The following is a 22972-nucleotide window of genomic DNA, read 5'->3' on the forward strand; positions in this document are numbered from 1 at the left end:
GTGAGATTGATCGTTACAAGGCTCGATTTGTTGCAAAAGGTTATGCACAACAAAAAGGCGTATGTTATGAAGATACTTTTACTCCCACTTGGCGTGCGACTACTATTTGTTTTCTATGTGCATTGGCAACTCATTTATGGATGGGATGTACATCAATTAAACATTGTTACTACTTTCTTGAATGGTGATATGTTTGAAGAAATCTCACAGTTTATGTAATGAAGCCTCACAGTTTTGTTGAGAAGGGACAAGAAGATAAAGTGTGCAAATGTAAGAAAGATTTGTATGGGTTGAAGCAATCTTCTCGTGCTTGGTATGAGAAAGCTGACACTTATGTAGCTAAACGAGGATCTCGTAATAGTCCAATAGAAAGCACTTTGTATGTAAAGCGTGAGGGTGATGTATTTCTCATCGTCGTTCTATATGTAGATGATGTGTTGATTACTAGTCCAAATGAGACACACATTGCTAAATCCAAGACTGATTTGAATGCTACTTTCAAGAGATATTTGGGGTTGTTGCATCGTTACTTGGATATATAGTTTAAGCAATGTGATGGTGGTATTGCCTTGTGTCAAACAAGCTACATAGAAACATTACTATGTAAGTTTGGACTTGAGGACTGCAAACCTATTGCTACTCCCATGGAAACATGTTTAAAGTTGAGTCTTTATGATGCTAGTGATCCTGCCGATGTCACTCTTTTCAGAATGATGTTTGATGCCTTATTTATATATGCAATACAAGGCCTGATATTCAATTTGCAGTTTCACAGGTCAGCAGATTTATTCATAGCCCAGGGTCTAAGAATTGGTAGGATGTCAAGAGGTTTTTTTGCTACTTGAGTGGCACTTTACATCCTCGCTTGTTTTATCCCAAGGGGGGATCATTGTTGCCAGATTTTTCGGACTCAAATTGGGCTGGTTGTTATAACACATGAGTGTCCACGAGTGGTTTTTTTTTCATGCTCGGCAGTTCATGCATATCATGGTTGAGAAAGAAGCAATCTATTGTGGCCTTTGTATATATCTCCAACCGCTTATCCGCCAATGCATCTCGAATGCGATGATACCTCCCTCAATGTGCTTTGACTTGGAGTGAAACATACAATTCCTTGTCAAAGCAATGACACTTTGATATTTACAATGCAAATTTGGAACATAGTGAATGTCCAAGTCTCCCACGAGATGAGTTGACCATATAGCTTTCTTGCTAACATCTGATGTTGTAATATACTCAACCTCTGTTGTGGAAGAAGACATACAATCCAAGAGAGACGAACTCCAAGGAATGGCTCCTCTTGCAAATATAAATATGTATCTAGATGTAGATCTCTTGCTATCTTTGCAGCCCGCATAATCCGCGTCCGTGTAACCAACAATAGATCTATTGCTATCACGAAAGCGTAAACACTTGCTCATTGTACCCTTCAAGTACCTTAGGATATGTCAGTGCTATCTAATGTTGCTTACCATGATTAGTCATATAATTGCATACCTAAGAATATCAATGTAAAAAATTTGTTGCTAAAATTGATTGGGACAAAAGCCCAAAAAGGAACGGGCAGCGACTTTGGAAGGACCAGAAGCGTAGACGGAAGAAGCCACCCAAGGAACCAAAAAGCATGCTTTGGATCAAAGTCTAGCATAACCACCTGAAATTATTGTGAATAATAGTTGACAAAGGAATTTTGGGATCAACTCAGTGCTAGAGATAAAAACCAACATGCACATTCGGAGAGAAGAATTCTGAACTGACAATTATAGAGCAACTGACACTTTTGCAACTACTACAACCATTGTTCTGCCAGTCACAATCCTAGAAATTGCTATAGATTTACAAAAAAGCCCAAATTAAACATTCAAGCAAGCATGCACATTAGAACATGCAACTGATGTCACCAAACAAGGCACAACGGTCACCACAACCCTAGTGCAAAGAACTGTAGATAGGCTTCAAGCCTTACAAAGGAGCAGAGAAATGTCTCAATGGTCAAATATCAGATAGAGAGCACTGATGTTGACACAATCACAGATGGTTGTGTCGCTAACAAACTAGATGGAATACTATCATCAACACCTTGGGACAGACGATGGAGTCCCATAACCTCAATGCACTGCTCTGATGTTGCTCGTCTGAAACAACAACTAGAGCAAGAAGTGGTCAAAGCAGACAACAATAGAAAGGATGTGCTCAAGCTCAAGGAAATTTATGATAGAAGAAGAGGATGAAAGGGATAAGCACACCAAAACCATCGAAGAGCTCCACCAACAAACAAAGCAAACGAAGCTCTTAAATTCACATCTAGCTGCGGAGAAATGGAGGCTCACAAAAGAGCCAAATGAACAAAGGGTATTGTTGGATCACAAGAAGGCAGCTCATGCAAGTATGAGGGAAGTCCACAGTGCACTGAACCAATCAGTTATGGATAAATATATTTACCAGTCACTAGTGGACATCACAAATTTAGTTGGAGGATTTGGCCTGGTGTTGGCAACCATCAAAGATGATCTCGAGGAAAAGAGCACCAATGCTCACAATTAGTATGAAATAATAAGGTCTTAATCATTTTAAATTTCCTTTCAGCAAAATTAGATAGCTCACAATGCTCACAATTCGAGTGACACAGAATACAAAATGTTAGAAGGAAGAGGCGGGAATCGGGATGGTTGCCATTTGAACTGCGAGTCGCATGCCCCGGCAGGCTGTGTCACGGAGAGTTTCCCAGGTACATGCAGAGGCTCTCTCTCTTCTGGGCTTTCTTCTCAGCCATGGTACTGGAGGAAAGTCGCCTTTTTCTGTGTGAATTGCTGCAAATTCGTCTCTCTCTCTCTCTCTCTCTCTCTCTCTCTCTCTCTCTCTCTCTCTCTCTCTCTCTCTCTCTCTCTCTCTCTCTCTGCGCGCACGAAAAGTTTCTCTTCAGATGAAATCTCTCTTCTTCAACATACCGAATTGCTAGTATGGCAGATCTTGGAGTAAGCTGGTACTAAACTATGCGCTCGTGCCGACTACGATCGCTTGTAAGCTTCTCTAGCGACATGCTCAGCGCAATTCTCCTAAGGCATCAAATTGCGACAAAGATCTAGCATCTTTTTCTTGGCCTTCTGCATGGCTGAAGCTGCTATATGCTCTATACCTCCAGCTCTTCATTTTTCTGGTGAGATGTGCAGCAAACGCAAAACTCCATCAGAACTCAGAGTAAGCACTTTTGAGCTTTTCACCTGCATTTTATCATCTTTACAGCATTCGGCTTCCATTGAGTTTACTGAGAATTTATTGGTTGTTAATGTTTTTTGCAGTCTGAACAATTAAAACGGTTGCAAAATGATCAGAATCAGGCTTCATGCTCATCAGAGAGGTTAATTGATGTTCTTCCTTCTGTCAAGTTTTACTTACTGCACCTGACAATATATTTTCTCTTTCCTAGTAGCAATCAGTTCCTCCAAGCTTTGCAAAAGCAGGATGTTCTCAGGCCTCCACGGTTTGTGGATACTCGAGTCCCAGACATATATCCTGTTACAAAGCTAGGTGATAGGTCTAGCAGGTTCCTAGCTGAGAAGAAGGTTTGACCACTAATCTCTGGCATGAACATCAATCTTTGACCTAAATTTCAGATGTTTTAAGCTCCTTTTAAGCTCCTCTTCTTGTTGACAGGAAATGCCTCATGTCACACTGAGGTGCTCTGAACATGTTAATCCAGACGCAGGTGTAAGTACAGTGGCTGATCGAGCCAGATCCTTGGCAAAGTTCCACTGGTATGCTTTCATCAGGATGTTCTAGTTCTTTGCCCAAGAGTTCTTCTTCGCAGCTTTCAATAGAAATATCACATGAGCTGCCAAATCACTTTGAAATATTGAGGTGTGTGAAATTACAGGAAGGGAGCAGAAGAGTCCAATGATACAAATTTAGGAGCAAAAGCTTCGACGGTAGAGACAAATCCCCAAAACCTGCATAAATCCAGCTCTTTCAGCACTTTTCGAGATGTCACTCAGTTATCTACAAGGTTGCAGGAGAATAGCTCAGGGCCGCCAGTGGATATGGTAGGTCATTCCTTTGAGTGCTCTGTGCTTATTGATCGCTCTGCTTTCATGCTGGCCGTCACCTGTCATCATCTTATTGATTACAATCTTCAATGTGAAGTAGTACAGGCCAAAGCTTTCAAAGGAATGTCTGCTGCAAGGGCCGCAACTGTGACTGAACTTACAGCAGGACCTCCCTTGGCTGCTAAGGCACCACAATTACATTCTACATCTAAGAGCAAGGCTCAAGATAAGCCCTCATCTCTTTTTATACATGGAAATAAGCTTCCTTTGGATCTGAGTCTGAAGACCAGTATACGCTTTACATCGAGAGCTTCCTTTGAAAGGTCAGTGGGTTCAGCATTTTTCTTTCCCATTGCTTTATATTGCAAAAGTCCAAATTCACTTATTCTATTGTAGTGATTGTTACCCCTCATTATTCTTTCTGTGTGCTACTTAGGTCTTGGTATTGCCTTCTCAACTTTTAGTGAGAAGTCAACTGGACCTTAATTTTGCTGTAGGTGCAAGTGTCACACACAAAGCTATGCAGAATTCACATATGTGCTGCAACATAGCATTGCCTTTTTCCAGTCAGCAATCACAATTTAGAGGGGAAAAGGAATTTAGGAAGACTTCCGTTATTTGTTCAATGTTGCAAACTCGAAGAGTCACTCTCTCCCTCGGAGTCATCATAGAGTCAAAGACATGGGTCCAAAGAAATCCTCAAAAAGCAATTAAAAAACCATAGTTGTGTTTTACAAGCTCTAAAAGCACAAAAGTTGAACTACTATAAAATACTAATGCACAAAAGTGTATAAAGTCAATGCTATAATAATTGATGCCCTCAAAACAAGGTCCGACTTGCCACATCAGCAGCTAGCGAATCGCTGGAAAAAACTTAGATGCCATGTCAGCATGAATTGTCTCTCTGTTGTTTGGTCGAGTCTTGAATTGCCACGTCATCACTTTGTAAGATACCTTTTCTTTAGAGAAAAGTAATCGCCGTTGATTATGAGTCACAACTTGAGGACGTGGGGCCTATGGGACCTAATGGCCTCCCCTAGGACCATTAGTGAAGGTTGGACATAAAGCCCAACTTAGTGGAAAAACCCCCAAATTGTGTAAGCATGTTGACGTGGCCAGTTGTATGGACGCCCACGAAATGCGGAACGACTTGCTGACATGACTTTTGTACGGATAGGCTGCAAAATGCGGAGCTGGAGCTTGACGCAAGCTTTTGGTCCTTGCAACTTTTGGGAACAGAGCTTTTTATGTATCGTGCTTTTAGGCCAAGGGCCTCTAAATACGGCCTTGGGGGACTCAATCTTGCATTCCAGTTGCAGAAATTGAGCGTGAGTCCTCCTAGCTATTGTACCTTTGTGAAGTAATATAGAAAAAAACTACCGCTTTGATACCATGTCAAAGTTGACCATGCGGAGAGAGAGAGAGAGAGAGAGAGAGAGAGAGAGAGAGAGAGAGAGAGAGAGAGAGAGAGAGAGAGAGGTGCAACGGAATGAATGTTTGAACTTTGCTCAAGATGAGTGCTCCGAACTGTGCTCAAGGTTCCTCTTGTTCTTATGGAAGGGAGAGCCTTCCGTTCTTAATGAGAGTGCAATGAACACAAACAAAGTGAATGGACATTGGGTGAAAGTGTATGAGACTGAGAGATAGAGAGAGAAGAATACGACACCAGAATGTTGTCAAACCCTCCTCCGAAGGCCCCACTCTCTATGGCGAGAGCGGTCTACTTATGATTGCACAAATCTCTACAATGCTTGGACTTGCTGACGATGAGGACGACGACGAGACGGGTTGATATCTGAAAATGCTGAGGGCTGAAATCTGCAAATCTTTATTTGCTGAATTCTGACTCTATGTCGGTGATGATGTCGATGACGACGGTACGACGACGACGCGCTGAAAACGCAGACGCTGAATACTGCGTTTTCCGGGCTGAATTTGCAAACTTCGCGGGATCTGACCGTGCGGCGAGGATCTGCTACGGGAAGGTGAGATCTGCGAGGTTTGGGAGTTCTACTGCGGAAACTGATTGCTGAAAACTGAAAACTGATTGCTGAAAACTGAAAACGCTGGTCTATGGGCTGGTTCTGTCGCGATGGTACTGCTAAGCGCTGGAGGTCCTGCTGCTCCAAAAACGCTAGGGCTGAATTCTGCTGTTGGGGGAAATCTAATAACGCTAGGGCTAATTTGCTGTCGTGAAGTGGTTCTGCTGTGGTTGCTAATGCCAAAGCTGCTTTGCAATGCAAAAACACCAAGGCTGATCTGTCTAGCAAAAAAACGCTAGCTTGATGCTGTTGCAAAAACGCTAGGCCATGCTGTTCTAGTCCTGTTGAGAAGTTGCTAGTTGAGCAAGGTGCTCTTGCTGCCTCTTCTGTCAGAAAGTGCTAGCTTTGGTTTGCTTATATATTATCTTAGCAAAATTGCCCTACCCAGTTTCCAACAAAAGTCACTTAATAAATAAGTGAAAAATGTCAAAAATAGGAAAAATAGGTCTATGCACTGTAAAAATGATAATGATGGGATCTGATTGGAATTTGATGGTCATGCCATGTGCAACCAGAGGATATGCATCTAATCTAAGTGTCTGGGCATACACGGTCTATGAACAGACTCACAAAAGTGCCATATCACTTCCTATTTTAGACTGACTTGATTGAATTGAACCCTGGTCATGTTGTAGCTTGTCCACGGACAGATAGGGTTGGATGTGTCACGTGACATCCCCTCCTTTTCAAAGTGAGGTACTGGTATCGAACTGTATGGCGTCGAGGGAGATCGCCAATAACATCCGGAATCCTGGAAAGGACTCTTCGTCGCCCCATTCTGGTGTGTGAGTCGTGCGATACATGAACTTCATAAAGGTCTACAACGCTTGCTTCTTTGGGCCGCGCCGAAAGCGACACAAAGTCTCCTGTGGCTCCTTCAATGCTTCAACTTCGTCTAAAGTCATGCTTCTTTCTTCTTCAAGAATCTCCATGGTTGAAAATTCCTGAAACCATTTCCAACACAAAACCATGAACATATCCATTCCATGTAAAGTGACTGGAAAAAATCTTGTCTTCCTCAAAGATTGTGCATGCAATGTAGATGAACAAAGAGACGGAGTGCCAAACCGTTCACCACACACACGCAAACAATGATGTTGAATCTTTCTCTTTTGATCTAAAGCAATCAACTGTGGCAATTCACAACGGAAATGGCCATGCTTGGTGCTCATACTTTCATGTGCTCTTTCTACAACTGTGTCGTGCCAAGGAAGAGACATGGAACGTGACTTCCTTGAATGCATACTTTTCAGCTTTTCATGAACAATCCGCATACATTCGTGCTCATTCATGAGTGAAACGTGCTCAACGTACAATATGTTATGCCTAGGAAAAGGGATCACATACAGATGCTTACTAAAATACAGGAAACGATCACGAATGAAACACTCGTTCAATGCGTGCCGACTAATCATGCAAACACATAATATTTCCTGTGAGGGTTCTTTGGACCTAGGCTCGAGAGCCAAGATCGGTTCTTCGTGTTTGATCGAGGGGTTCTGTGGACCTCGACTCGAGAGTCAAGATCGGTTCTTCGTGATTGATCGAATCTGCAATGAAAGTATCAACTAACCCATCATCCTTGTGAACAATCACATCATTATCCTGCAAATCATCATGCTTGTGAGAAATCACATCATGATCATCATGCAAATCCTGTGTGTCATGCTTGGGAGAAGAAGAGACTAAGAGAGTCTCCTTTTCCCGAATCTCTTCAATCTTCACCTACACATTAGAAAAGAGTCGCAACATCTCTTCCATGTGTCGGTCGTTCATTGCTTGTCTTGCTTTGTTCTCGCGATCAAATGTTGCTTGTCTTTCTTTGTTCTCGCGATCAACTGTTGCTTGTTTTTCTTTGTTCTCGCGATCAAATTCTGCTTGTCTTTCTTTGTTCTAGGGATCCAACTTTGCTTCTCTTGCTTTGGTTGCCAAGCGTGCTTGCTCGTGCTCACGCTCTATGGCTGCCACTCTTTCTTCGTATTCACGATCTACGGCTTCTCTTTCTGCTTTTCTTTCTTCGCGTTCTAACTTGTTGTCCATAAACATCCAACTCCTCCATAGGAGTCAGTGCAATCCTTGGCGTAGATGGGGAAGGGGGAGGGTCGGAAAAACCTCCCGGTGGGGAAAAGTCTTCTTCGCCTCTCTCATGCTCATCACCTCCAAGCGAAGTATCCATTCCGCTTCGAGTGATGACCATCCATTGAAGTTGTGGGTTTTGGTGGGTTCTTGTGGTCTTGGGTTCTTAAGTTCACGAGGAACTTGGATTCTTGGAGTCTTGGGTTCTTGAGGGTCTTGAGGTTCTTGGGGGTCTTGAGGTTCTTGAGTTCTTTCGCTTGCAATCTGTGTTAGAGAAGGATCTTCTCTTCGCCCGAGTTCTGCTCTTTTATGCAGGCGCACCCCTTGGCGGCCTTGCGCTCACACCAAGGTTGCTTTTTCCCACCTCACGTCGATTGGCCGGCCGCTAAGTGCACGGTCCGCTCTCAATGAGTAAAAAGAGGCACAAGGGCAGGCTGGACAAGCCCTTCTTTCCTGGGATTCCTCTCACTCTTCAAAAACATGATTAGGAATCGACAAGCCCAAGCGAACTTGGGTTGGTGCGATCGCATCAAGCAAAAAAAAATTATGTGGTTCTTGTGGTTCTTTCCTTGAGTGATACAGAACACTACCAAACCTTTGATACCAATGTTAGGTGCAGCGGAATGAATGTTTGAACTTTGCTCAAGATGAGTGCTCCGAACTGTGCTCAAGGTTCCTCTTGTTCTTATGGAAGGGAGAGCCTTCCGTTCTTAATGAGAGTGCAATGAACACAAACAAAGTGAATGGACACTGTGGGTGAAAGTGTATGAGACTGAGAGATAGAGAGAGAAGAATACGACACCAGAATGTTGTCAAACCCTCCTCCAAAGGCCCCACTCTCTATGGCGAGAGCGGTCTACTTATGATTGCACAAATCTCTACAATGCTTGGACTTGCCGACGATGAGGACGACGACGAGAAGGGTTGAAATTTGAAAATGCTGAGGGCTGAAATCTGCAAATCTTTATTTGCTGAATTCTGACTCTATGTCGGTGATGATGTCGATGACGACGGTACGACGACGACGCGCTGAAAACGCAGACGCTGAATACTGCGTTTTCCGGGCTGAATTTGCAAACTTCGCGGGATCTGACCGTGCGGCGAGGATCTGCTACGGGAAGGTGAGATCTGCGAGGTTTGGGAGTTCTACTGCGGAAACTGATTGCTGAAAACTGAAAACTGATTGCTGAAAACTGAAAACGCTGGTCTATGGGCTGGTTCTGTCGCGATGGTACTGCTAAGCGCTGGAGGTCCTGCTGCTCCAAAAACGCTAGGGCTGAATTCTGTTGCTGGGGGAAATCTACTAACGCTAGGGCTGATTTGCTGTCGTGAAGTGGTTCTGCTGTGGTTGCTAATGCCGAAGCTGCTCTGCAATGCAAAAACGCCAAGGCTGATCTTTCTTGCAAAAATACGCTAGCTTGATGCTGTTGCAAAAATGCTAGGCCATGTTGTTCTGGTCCTGTTGAGAAGTTGCCTGTTGAGCAAGGTGCTCGTGCTGCCTCTTCTACCAAAAAGTGCTAGCTTTGGTTTGCTTATATATTATCTTAGCAAAATTGCCCTACCCAGTTTCCAACAAAAGTCACTTAATAAATAAGTGAAAAATGTCAAAAAGAGGGAAAATAGGTCTATGCACTGTAAAAATGCTACTGATGGGATCTGACTGGAATCTGATGGTCATGCTGTGTGTAACCAGAGGATATGCATCTAATCTAAGTGTCTGGGCATGCACGGTCTGTGAACAGACTCACAAAAGTGCCTGATCACTTCCGATTCTAGACTAACTTGACTGAATTGAACCCTGGTCATGTTGCAGCTTGTCCACGGACACATAGGGTTGGATGTGTCACGTAACACACACACACACACACACACACACACACACACACAGAGAGAGAGAGAGAGAGAGAGAGAGAGAGAGAGAGAGAGAGAGAGAGAGAGAGAGAGAGAGAGAGAGAGAGATGTGAACCAAAAAATTGGACAATGAAATAGATGATTTTACAATGGGAGATGAGGGCTCTTTATATACTAGCCTTGGCAAATTTTCCTACACAAAACTTTGACAAATAAGTAAAAATAAATATCTAAAGCCAAAATAAATATTGGGATCACATTGGGTCATTCACTTGAGATGTTGTAACTTTAACAAAACTGAGGTCATCCTGGAAGTGAACATGCTTCTTGGATTCACTACCCTCCTTGAAAGTTGATTTCCAGCCTAGGTAGCCGAGGTAATCCTCTAATTTGCTTTTCTTCCAAAAGTGTTTTTTGCTTTTCATTAACTGATTGACTTTCGATTCAAGAGCATCGTCAAACTCTTCTTGCGAGTACAATTTTTGCTTTTTTGCACCCATCTTTGCTTGTCTTCATGGCCAATTTGAGAGGTGAGTGGATGACATCTCGCCATCAAGAGTGAATCTCGTCTAGCAAGTGATTGTTGAAATACTGCGTGTATTTCAGGTCCTTGGAGTACTTGATCATTCTTTTGGCACAGACGTCAACCTGCAATTTACGTCAGTACTTCGTCTTGCCAAAATCTCCCACTGGAAACTTGCACTGATCTTCTCCTGATTCCTTGGTAGTAGCAGGCTTGCTCTTGTTGGAATCTCCGTTAGCTATCTCGGTTCCCTCTTTGGGGTTGGAGTGCTCTTCATCTTCTCGGAGTCAAATAGTCGGTGGAACATCGTCCTCTCTCTCGGATTCATTGCTAGAATCCATGTGTTGTAGAACATGGATTGGATCCTTCGTTGGAGAAGAAGAATCTAGGCTCTGATACGGCTGTAACAAGCTTGGACACTCTAAGCGAGAAATCAATAGCAACACAGGCGAGAAACTTGAACAACAGAACTTGAGAGAGAGAGAGAGAGAGAGAGAGAGAGAGAGAGAGAGAGAGAGAGAGAGAGAGAGAGAGGTGTCAACACAAAGTGGTGAAGTTCCGCTTCTAGATGCATTGGCACCCAAAGTTCGATGCCCCTTTTTAGTGGCATTTTAAGACGTTGTCGGAAAACTGCTTCCAAAAACCCTTGCATATTGAAACAATGTTGAAAAACTACTTCGAAAATCCCTTGCATATGGAGACATTGTCTGAGAATTGTTTGGCTTTGTTGCCAAAGAGGAGCTGCATTTTGAGACGTTGCTCTACAGCCAGCTATAGTTTTTCTGTAGCATTTAGAACGCTAGGGAAATATTGGGCTTGTTGAGGACAACGCTTTGAAATGTTGGTGCAAAGGCAAAGCTACCAAGCCTTGTTTTCTGTGGCATTTTGAAAAGCATGTCTAAAATGTGGTGGTTAGGGACACCTTTGGGCTAGTGTTTTGATATGCTAGGCGCCTTAGGGACTATTTGCCATTGCCAAGTTTGTGCCAAGTCTCGGAGACTTGCTCCCATGATGCCACTATTGGTAAAGGTGAACCAATATCAACTGCTAGCCAGTGAAGGGCCACTCCAAGAAGGCGTTCTTAGAGGCCCAAAGGGCATTGTTTTTTGCAACAAAGGCAAAGGCGGCCCCCCATCAGCAAAGGTGGACCATAATGAAATTTTATCCTCGAATGACCAACACCAACAAATGGCTATGGAAAGTGGAACGACTAGTACTCAATTAGTGGCCTCGGCACATACTACGTTCTCAAGGGATCTGGAAACCCATTTGCCTCGTGATTTAACACCCAAGGCAAGGTTTGAATCTCGTAAAAGAATAAAGTTCAAGGCAAGCTTGACGAGGATGGTCGGGCGAGTGCCACGAGGTTCGAGAGCTGTTATAAATACGAGAAGATTCTTTGTTTGGCTCGAGAATGTGAAGCCAAAGGCAAATGCAAGAGCTCACAAGAGGACAAAGGCAAAGGCAAGTTTGACAGAAATAGGAGTGATAAAGATTTGACTCAGGAATCCGGCATGGCACACGTAGCAGCGGCCACAGTGGCCAAGTGCCAAATTCTAGCTCGATGGTAGTGGCCGCAACTATCTTTAGCCAGATAGAGGCTTGTGAGTGGCAAAGAGGGGCAAAAGATGCTACCTATACATAATTTGGACCCATGTGTTGGAGTTCAAGTGATCAATGTTTGAATCTGTGCGTCAGAGTTCAAGGCACATGCATCTGACAAGGAACCAAGGCGACCTATAGGCCTGCAAACAATACATCGTTGTGGGCCCGATTATGGACATGATGTCTTCCAAAAGTTCATTGTCTAGGAATGTATGGACGTGATGTGTTCACAGTTCACCAATGGGGATTCTTGGACGTATTGTAGTCTACAGGTCAATTTTTTGTGAGGCAAACATGCTCAAGATGGCATTCTTCTTAGGTAAAAAGTTGGTGGTAGCATAACTGAGGTGTTTCCCCAGTAGAGTGATCAACTGCTCAAGTTTCTTCATCAAGTTGGTCTACCTACATATGTCCACTATGAGGTGCAGAGACGGTGTTAAATTTACAGCATCTCAAGTGAATGGCCCAATGTGATCCCAAATTTATTTTTGCTTTGGGTATTTATTTTTACTTATTTATCAAATCTTTGGATAGGGCAATTTTCCAAGAGCGGTAATTCCTCAAGAGGTGGCACCTCCGGGGCTGATTTGATGCACCTTTGGATCCTTCTCGATGTGGGATTGCGGATGGCCACCAAGGGGTAGATCTAGGGCTGAATTACGCTCCCGATGTGAGAGGAATGAAGGGCGAGAGTGTATGCATACCTCCGGGGTTTATGCTCCAAAGTTGGTGTGTGAGTTAGGCATGGATCTGATTTGCATAGAGGATGTGGTCTCCATTTGGGATCAAGACTGGTTAGAGGGGGCACGGTGGAGCACTATCTCTACAGGCTCCATGCTCTTTTTTTAGTGATTGGTACTCCCACAAGTGATTTATGGCATTAGGTTTGTCCATTTGAACATTGATGCTCTTCATCGCGCTTAGAGCACAAGGCTACGTGTACTCTAGACATCAATAACCATAGGTGCTTACAAACAAAGGTTGCTTGCCATCTTTCTTGATTTACAAATGGTCTATTTTTCTCTCTCTACTGTTTGTGTGCAGCCCGACACCCTCTCTTTAGCTCTTTTCTCTCACGAGTGTTAGTCTTTCTTTTAGTACACAGACTTTGTATTAGATTCACCAGTTTGTACCTTGTTGGTCTCATAGGTCATTTTGGCCTTTTGTAGACGTTAATATATATTCCATTTCATTCTCTCTCTAGCTGAGTTAGCACCCCCCCCCTATGGAGATAGAGGCGCTTACCAGATCAGTCTCCTTTATGCACAACTTATGGGATATACCAAAGATAGATATGCCAAACTGGCCCTTGAGTCGTCCAGACAATTAGCTTTACAAGAGACACATCATGTTGGTATGCATAGATGTCATCATGGTTCCAGATATATGGCTTCAGCATGGGCAACTTGCCTCCCTTCTAGTACTCCCTTGATGCACCATCGTTGTCTCTTACACGGGTGGAGATTACTAGACTCATTCGCTAGGTCGTGACCCAGTTGGACACTAAGAGGACATGGATAGAGCCGACACAGGAGTTGAGCACGAAGATGGCTTTCTATAAAGAGCATCTTCTTCAACTCACATGGGATGGGTTTGTGATTCGTCCCAGCTATATGGATACACATCTACCTCATGGGTTACGGTGTGCCATTGGTCAGATACGGACATCTTCACACCAGCTCGATATCGAGACTGGTAGATTCAGTGGGATACTAGCAGCTAGCAGCCATACAGAGCCAAAGACGGAGACACATTATATATGTCAGTGCGTAGTGTATTACGAGATACGGGGTCGCTTCCACTGTCTATTCAGAGAAGGCTTCGGACCCTTCTCGAGAGTCATGAGCTATCAGGACCAGAGATGTGTTGGCCTGCATCTACTTGAGTTACACAGACATAGATAGTTTACTGAGGAGATCTGGAGAGAGACATTCCCAGAGACAGATTATTGATTTCTTCACACCAAACACTTGACAGATAGAGGAGCAGCCACCATTGCAAAGCTCAGGTCATACTCACACCAGCATTGAAACTAGGGAGATCGAGACGCCCATGACCGAGGAGAGGAGCTTCCAACATCGATGGAGACCACAATAGAGGTTTCGAGCCATACTGTCTCGACAAGGATGGATCCATCACCCATTGTATCTGTCTCTTGTATTTGGCACCCATTGTATGAGGGATTTCACATACCTCACACAGTTCGAGCTAGTAGCACTTCTAGATTCATTTTAGTATTTCTTTTTTTGTACCCAGACACGGTACTCGATTCACAAGTTTGTAACGGATTGATCTCATAGGTCATTTTGGCCTTTTGAAGACGTTAATATATCATTTCATTTCATCTCTCTCTCTCTCTCTCTCTCTCTCTCTCTCTCTCTCTCTCTCTCTCTCTCTCGTGATTTAGCTATCCCAGCTAGCTGCTTAGTTAGTTCACACCTAGCAGTTTAGGATTTCATAGCATAGTATTTTTATTTTGTCATTTTGTTACTTTTGCTACTCTGACTTTGTATCAGATCCACCATATTGTAACCTTCTGGTCTCATAGGTCACTTTGGCCTTTTGAAGACGTTAATATAACATTTTCATATTTTTTTTTACCTCTTTCTCTCTCTCTCTAGAGTCATGGGGTATGAGGATCAAAGTGGGTTTGTTTTTGCTCGAGCTGCGCAAACATAGAGAGCCTGATGAGAGGAGAGGCTAGCCAGTCTCAGAGACAGATCACAGACTTCTTTAGAGTGGACATTGGGCAGCCAGAGGTGCAACTACCACATAAGAGCTCACATTCTCCTCACACCAGAGGCACGTCGAGCGACCGAGCGACCGAGCTAGGGAGATCTAGACGCCCACCACTACGGAGGACTACAAAGCATCGATGGAGGCTACATCAGAGGATTCAAATCAATTCGGCCCGACAGGCACGACGCCCGGCCAGACTATTGACCATGGAGGAGATTGATGAGATCCGCCAACGACTAATGATGGATCTCATATGATTTAGTTCTTTTGAGGATTGTTCATCCTGCTCATGTTGTATCAGCTCTCACCCATTATATTCCCACACGCACACCCACATTGTGTTGTATTAGCCCCCAATCACTACTTTCACCCCCCTACTCATATTCTACATAGTTCCAACTAGCTGCTTAGTTCACATCTAGCAGTTAAGATTTTAGTTTTTCACTTTACTTCATTTTATTTCTGTACCCAGACATTGTATTAGATCCACCAAGATTGTATCAGTTTGGCCCTTTGAAGACGTTTGATATAACATTTCATTTCATTTCATTTCTCTCTGTGACGTTTTGCTCCAGCAATCTCACCTTTTTCTCTAGCACCATATTTCCATTGCTTTCCCTCCCTTGTGTGCATGTTGCATTGTAGATTGTCCCCTTGTGCCCATTTGGTGGGTGGTACGCGATTGGAGGACAATTCCATGGAGATCTTTCGCGATAAATCCGAGATCCATTGGCTGCCTAGTCTAGAGAGGAGATTTGCTTGCGGTTGCAGACAAGATCATCACCCGATTCACCCTTTTTTTTCCGCTGCACCTTTGACACTAACCATACAAGTACGGTTTCAATTACTTCAACTATGGTGTGTTCTGGAAGGAATCTAGTCTATAGATATTTCCTTCACAATCTTTGTTGTCATTATGGAACGGGAATGGAAATGTCTTTGTGGGAGTTTTCTTGTGACTATGACCCTTTGTATTGTTGTCAGTGGGCATTGAGTTTGAATCTCAAATAGAAGGCAGCCAGGGATTTTTTTCTTTTCTTCTTTGGTGGGGGGCTACTAAGGGGAGCCCAAACCAGAGAGGGGACTCAGCAGAGCACATGCAGTTGTGTGTATGTTGGATCTAGAACATCCATCACAATTATCTGTTTGAAATGTGACTGCAACAGTTAGTGTTGAGCTCATGAATTTAGCTCTTTCCAGCTTTTATCTGTCATAAGTGTCAACATGTGTTGTTTTGAAGGACTCGTCTTCTTCTTCATGTGCCTCCAAATGTGACAGGTTTGAAAGAATCACAAACAAAGATCTATGCACAGGAATGAAGAGATTTCTGAGTGCAAGCCAAGGTCAGGGAGAACATGATGCTCAAAATGACGCAAGACCTGGGGATTTCCTGGGAAATAAAGTGGAAGCTGCTTTTGCTGAAGCTTTGCATTCATGGATCCATCCTCAATGTGTTCTTCCTTCGTCGGTATTATCTGCTTTGGCATCATCTGCAGCTCATGGTGGTACCTCTGGTAAGTCCTAACTGATGTGAATATTCCCTGGCTACATGAATGTGCAATTCCTGTGACATGTGCCTAAATGCAGTCATCTGAATGAGTTTTGAAATGTGGACAGAGAGAGACTTCTTATCAAAAAGGCAACTGGCATGGGAAGATTCTTTTCGCTCTCTCTATTATATGTTTAGAGATGGAGAGTGCGACCTATTTTACTGTGAGAACCAACCACGAATTAATTTTAAATATGGAATTACCAGGTGACCCGCTATCAATACCAAGTCTTGCTGTGCAGTTTCAACTCAACAATTTATTGCTATGTTTATTGGAGGAGAAATTCTCAAAAGAACCAAAAAGGAATCCAGTGCCTACATCTCAAGATCTACTAGAGGACTTCGTGCACTCCTTCAAGAGCAAGTCAGTGACCGCCATGCAGCTTTTGTTTCAGAAAAAAACCAGATGTGTTGTTAAGTTGCATTGTTGGTGGTTGTGGTACAGGATATTGCTTTCACAATGCCTTTGTGCTTGACTAAAGTGGCTACATCAATTGAGGAGATCCAAGAGCTAACAGAGTTTGAGAAATCTCATCCTGGGCAGGTCTGTCAAAACATTATCAGTCAGCCCTTCTTCATATGGTTGAAACTGTTTCAATCTTATATTGAGCAAAGGTTTTGGGAATGGTGGGGAATCTAGATTGGGCAAACACTGGTTTCTCTTGGTTGCCTGAAAGCAACAATCTCCTCTCTGTAGGCATTAATAGCATTTTTGGTAATGGAGCTCATTGCTGCTTGCATAATCTAGGAGGTAGTTGGGTTATTCATTGTTTCCATTCTTCTGGTGGGTTTTTATCTGAGTATTAAGCACGGTGCTATACTTCATTCAGATGTTTTAGAGGATCATGGTCCAGTCAAAGCAATATTGTCCTCTTTCTAGACGAGTAATTGTGTTTGACTATGAAGCTTACTGCTGCTCGCATTATTCTGGAGGCAGTTTCTTTTCCTATTTGTTGTTGCCATTCTTCTGGTGGATTGCATATCTGATGATTTATTCAATATTCTGTTCTTCATCTCTATGGTTTCATCAATACCTTTATTAGGTATAGCAATGCTAACTTTAATTTGTCAGAGTAGAGGCTGATCCTCGTGGCCATGACAGACTCATTACAGTTCTACATGTAGTGTCGAGAGAGAAAGGGTGAGTGAGAGCCAGCATAGCCGTGCACAAAGATGGACAGATTCAAGGCAAGTCTGAGAGATGGAGACATGCAGTACAGAGCAGGTCATGGTTTGTCAAAGAAGAGAGACCATCCGAGGTGGGTGGGACCAGGCTACTTGCAGAACCCCCAAAGAGAGGCAGCTTGCATAGGAGGTTCTAGTAGCTAGAGGTGGAGCTGTGTGCTTTCTCAAGAGTCCCTTCCATGGTGGAGTGCCAGCTTGAAAGAAAGAAACAAAGATTGATTTTATTCATGTCTCGTAGACCAAAGAGAACTGGCCTATAAGACAACCATATACAAGTTCTTGCAGATAAAAGCAATTACAAAATTGCGACTAGTGTCTATATCATCTGAGTGTTATAAAATACACCAAAATATATATCCACCGTAAAGTGGCTGCAGATGTATGCATCGGGAGTGCAAAAATTAAAAAATAACTTACCTGTCCTCTTGCTAACCTGGCTGTGAGCAGTACTGTATAGTGCTGTGACACCTTGAATTCAACACTAACAATCACATCATTAGGATGGTCCCCTTGAGAAAGATCCAATTATCATGATCATAGGTTTCTCAAAGTAAAGTAGAATTGCTGGATCCTCATCCGGCATGTGGGCTAAAGCAACGGCCTCCCAAAAAGCAAAGATGTTGTCAAGGATGCTTTGTTCCTTGATAAATCTTGTGTGTGTAGCATGGTTTAGATATCCAAGGAGTGGCTGGACTTTAAAAATCAGAGCCTTCGTAAGAATCTTGTAGGCTGAGTTGCGAATTCTAATCAGCTGCCTTGTCGTATGTCATGCATTGCACAAGAGCCTTGGGGATAATTGTGTAATGCGAGCGCACACCTCAGCCCTATAAGCACCCTTGCTCACGGAAGGCATCTTGGCGGAAAGGGGATCTTTAGCTCTCTCTAATCTCTGTAGGCTCCATTGTCATAGAGCCATCCTGCAGTTTGAGCTTGCATGCTGCTTACACTTGACCGAAAATGACGGGGTCGGGTTACCTCAAAGAACTTGTGAGTTAACCTATCCCCTACCCCCTTGTGAGTGGATCAAGAACCATGATGAAGAGCAAAAGCATGGTGCTGCTACTCAAAGGTGAGTGAACCTATCCCCTACCCCCTTGTGAGTGGATTGAGAATGAAGAGCGAAATCATGCTGCCACTCCTCAGGCTTGCTAGTCTTTTGTCTCTGGTTTGACTGACCGGAGTCTCTATTGGCTCTCTTGTTAGAGTTCATTTTCCTATCCGGTGGTAGCTCCGATGTCTCCTAGGAGTAGATTAGGGAGTGGGGGCTATTTTGTGGCTGAGCTCGGCCGTAGTTGAGGTAGACGTACCTGTTCTGAGGCGGGACCCCCGTTCCTAGGGTTTCCTGCGGTCACAGTCTTGAGTCTTCTGCAGTTGTGCTACTAAATAATAAATATGTGTCCCAAGGCACTTTTAGTGAGTTTACTTATTTATTAGCCATTTTAGCAATTTATTGGGATCGTGGGGTTTTCTGGCTGGCTCCGTACTTGGTGAGATCCAATGCCCGTTCAGTGGGCGGTACGCTCTAGTACCTTGACAGCGAGGAGATCCATCACGATAGATACGTGCTCTATTGGCTGCCCGTCACTGAGAGGCGTTTTGCTTGTGGTTGCAGACGAGTTTCTCCTCCGATTCACCCTTTTCCGTTGCACCTTTGACATGGTATCAAAGCCACGGCGTGCTCTTGAATCGGATTGGTGATTTGTGCGAGTTGGTGGTGCTGGTTTTTTTGCGACGAAAAGAGACAGTTGGTTGTTTTTTCTGTGTTTTCACTCCTTTGGGGCTGATTTCGAATGTAGTGGGCAGACTTGTAGATTTTTACCTTCTACCCTTGACCTAGCCTTATCACCAGTGTGACATGAAACGTTTCGGGGTTTCGTGCGTTTCGGGGTTTTGAGGTTTCTGAAACGTTTTGTTTCAGAGCTCAAAGAAAGCGAAACACAGGTTTCGTTTTATATGTATGTTCGTATAATTATATATTGAATACAAATTCATCTGTAAAGACATGAAATACCAAAATCTAGATGTGAGACTTGAGTCACGTGTGAACAAGGTAAGTCGGCAGCCAGCTGCAACAACGTGGAGGTAAAGACGAGGAGGCCATGTTGACGTGTAAGGTTGAGAGAGAGAGAGAGAGAGAGAGAGAGAGAGAGAGAGAGAGAGAGAGAGAGAGAGAGAGAGAGAGAGACATTATTCGATGTGCGTGAGGGTAAAAAAATTTATCATTTTTTTGAGGCTGCCTTTGTGCATAGCTTAAAAAATCTCCGCACGGGTGGTTTGAGGTTAACTGGTCAAAAGGGGGCAAAAAAGAAAAAATCAACTCGTTTCGCACGTTTCGCCGTTTCAGAGGGCTGAAACGGGTTTTTATGTCACTATGCTTATCACATGTCTAGATTCTCCAACACCATGGAGAAGAGTGATGATTCTGAAACATATTTAACCCTTGGTGACGAAAGAAACCATGAGGATGGGATCGGCGGCGGTGGTGTAGCGGCGGTGACACAACCGCTGCCGATGGTGTCACCGCATTCTTCATTGACGGTGACACCACCGTCAATGAAGAACAGGGCGATTGGTCCGAGTTCTATTCCGGCGTAGGTTATCACAAGGTAGGACCAATACGTACGTATGGTACGGATCCGTACAGACGTTCCGTACACAACGTATTCTGTACGTACGGATCGTACCGTATGTGCATCATTTTCATTAAAAAAAAATTTGGGGATTTTTTCATCCGTTTGTATTCGCTCGAGTCTCTAGCTGTTGTATATAGAATTTAGACATAATCAAAGTTGTAAAACATCAAATTGACAAATTCTATAGCTTTGTCTCTGAAACTGACAGTTATTTTTGTGGTTTCTATTCTTTTTTACCAATGCCACGTATTTTTCCGTACATAAAAAAATTACCCATACGGGACTACGTACAGTACATACTTCCACGTACCGTACAACACGTATGGTTCCACCTTGGGTTATCAACCAATCAAAATACCTACATTTCTTACCTTTCCCTCCGATCCGCAATTGAATGGAGACAACTATACCATTTGGAAAGCCATCATGATGGTGGTCTATCACGTGCACATCTAAATCTATGTGTATGTGGACAAGCTATTCCTATTTCTAGGGTTTAGGTCCTAGGAAGCTTAGGAAGTGTTTTGGCACCTTTGTGAGCCCGTGGGCAAGCCGTGCATGTTGAGGCACTTAGAGTAGCTGCAAACCCTTTGATTGCACAGCCCATAGCATGAGTACCCACAAGCATGAGCATTACCCGTATGAACCCAATTTCATAATTGCACGTGAACCACCTATTAAGCACTTACCTTATAAGTGACTTTTCACTTAATGAATTAAAAGTCAATTGTGGACTTCTCCTAAAGCCTAAAGGTTGCTCGACCCAACTCTAAGGAAGTATATAGGCAGAAGACAAAGCAGGGCATCAATGTACAAGTGCAGACGTGTAGCAAAGCCAACGTTTTCTCATAATTCAGCCAGCGTTTGGGGTAGCTTTAATTTCAGCGTTTTTGCCTGGATCAGCCAGCGTTTCCATTCTCAGCTATACCTCGTGGTGCCTCGCTGTCTGTGACAGTCTCGTAGCGCCAGATTCTGCAAATGCTGCAGTTTTCTGCCAGCGTTTCAGAATTCAGCCAGCGCTTCAGAATTCAGCCAATCGGTCCAGTTTTTTTTCAGCCACATCGACAATCAGCATAGCCTCGCCGTCGCCGTCGTCCGTGTCGTCATCGCCGTCAATTGCAGATTTCAGCCCTAGGACAGCGCGCAGATTCAGCCAGCATCTGTTAATGTTTTCCCATTTTCAGCCTCAGCCTTTGCCGCCGTCATCGTCGACTTCATCGTCGTCAAGTACCACAACATCTAGAAGCATTGTACCAGACTTTTGTGCAATCTAAAGCAATACTCCTCTAGCAATAGAGGAAAGCAATAGAGGGGGGGGCCCTTGGAGGGGGGTTTGGGACCCCATCTGGTGTTGTCTCTCTCTCTCTCTCTCTCTCTCTCTCTTTAGCACTCTCTCTCTCTCTCTCTCTCTCTCTCTCTCTCTCTCTAGCACTCTCTTGCACTCTCACTCACAGTTTGCATGTCACTCGTGTTTTGGTCATTGCACATTCTCTCATTAAGTCAAGGAAGGCTCTCCCTTTGCGTCAGTAAAAGGAACCTTAAGCACCCATTGATCACTCATCCTGAGCCGTACACCATCATTCACTTCCGCTGCACATTACACGGTCTTTGACTCTTACGAGCTTGGAGGTTTTGTCTCCAACAACTTTCAAAAGTACACCATCGGTCATTGGCTATATATGGCTAATGAAAGATGCGAAGTTGATTTGGGATCGGCTTTCTTTCCTTTATGATGTACACCATCGGTCATTGGCTATATATGGCTAATGAAAGATGCGAAGTTGATTTGGGATCGGCTTTCTTTCCTTTCTTTCCAGAGGGGGGTTTGGGACCCCATCTGGTGTTGTCTCTCTCTCTCTCTCTCTCTCTCTTTAGCACTCTCTCTCTCTCTCTCTCTCTCTCTCTCTCTCTCTCTCTCTCTCTCTCTCTAGCACTCTCTTGCACTCTCACTCACAGTTTGCATGTCACTCGTGTTTTGGTCATTGCACATTCTCTCATTAAGTCAAGGAAGGCTCTCCCTTTGCGTCAGTAAAAGGAACCTTAAGCACCCATTGATCACTCATCCTGAGCCGTACACCATCATTCACTTCCGCTGCACATTACACGGTCTTTGACTCTTACGAGCTTGGAGGTTTTGTCTCCAACAACTTTCAAAAGTACACCATCGGTCATTGGCTATATATGGCTAATGAAAGATGCGAAGTTGATTTGGGATCGGCTTTCTTTCCTTTATGATCTAGTTTCTCCAATGAACTGGATAGCCCTCGAGGTGCAGTTGAGGACCTTGGATGCGAAGCACTCTTCCTTGGAGGATCACATCAACACGATGCAGGAGCTTCAAGAGGAGATACTTCATATGGGAATGTCACAAGATGGACACAAATAACAGACTGAACAAACTTTTAGCACTTCAATAACAACTGAATTGAGAGAGAGAGAGAGAGAGACGACATGCGACATGGAGTGGCGGAATTCCACCCTAGAGAGTATTGGCCCCAAACCTTGGCGCCCCTTTCAATATTTCTTTATATTGCATCAACTCGGTACAAGCCGGTACTCCAAACTTTGCACCTTCTCCAAGAAGCATGCGAGAGAATGAGTCCTTAGCACATATTTAAAGGCCCTTGGCCTATGAAAAGCAGTTTACATGAAAAGCCTTCAAACTCAAAAGCTTCTGGTCCAAAAACAATGCCAAAAACCTGCCAGCCTAAATCACGGAATTCCGT

At 43.7% G+C, this 22972-nt stretch overlaps 1 protein-coding gene across 3 annotated transcripts in view; it reads left to right on the top strand.

The window, feature by feature from the left end:
- The first annotated feature begins 2595 nt into the window (after positions 1-2595).
- The window catches only part of LOC147443191 (downstream neighbor of Son), a 31639-nt gene continuing 11262 nt past the window's right edge, over positions 2596-22972 (top strand). For 2 of the 3 annotated variants that reach the window (XM_086529096.1, XM_086529097.1), the window contains exons 1-11: positions 2596-2728; positions 2968-3198; positions 3300-3358; positions 3428-3563; positions 3655-3755; positions 3875-4040; positions 4149-4366; positions 16158-16393; positions 16497-16592; positions 16671-16792; positions 16874-16972. In XM_086529096.1, coding sequence (XP_086385222.1) covers positions 3109-3198; positions 3300-3358; positions 3428-3563; positions 3655-3755; positions 3875-4040; positions 4149-4366; positions 16158-16393; positions 16497-16592; positions 16671-16792; positions 16874-16972 — 1323 coding nt within the window. In that variant the 5' untranslated portion in view covers positions 2596-2728; positions 2968-3108. The remainder of the gene's footprint in view (positions 2729-2967; positions 3199-3299; positions 3359-3427; positions 3564-3654; positions 3756-3874; positions 4041-4148; positions 4367-16157; positions 16394-16496; positions 16593-16670; positions 16793-16873; positions 16973-22972) is intronic. The other variant, XM_086529098.1, reaches the window with a different exon arrangement.

This window comes from Adiantum capillus-veneris, chromosome 14 (genome assembly GCF_014529385.1).
Source record: "Adiantum capillus-veneris isolate H3 chromosome 14, ASM1452938v2, whole genome shotgun sequence".
Classification (NCBI taxonomy): Eukaryota; Viridiplantae; Streptophyta; class Polypodiopsida; order Polypodiales; family Pteridaceae; genus Adiantum; species Adiantum capillus-veneris.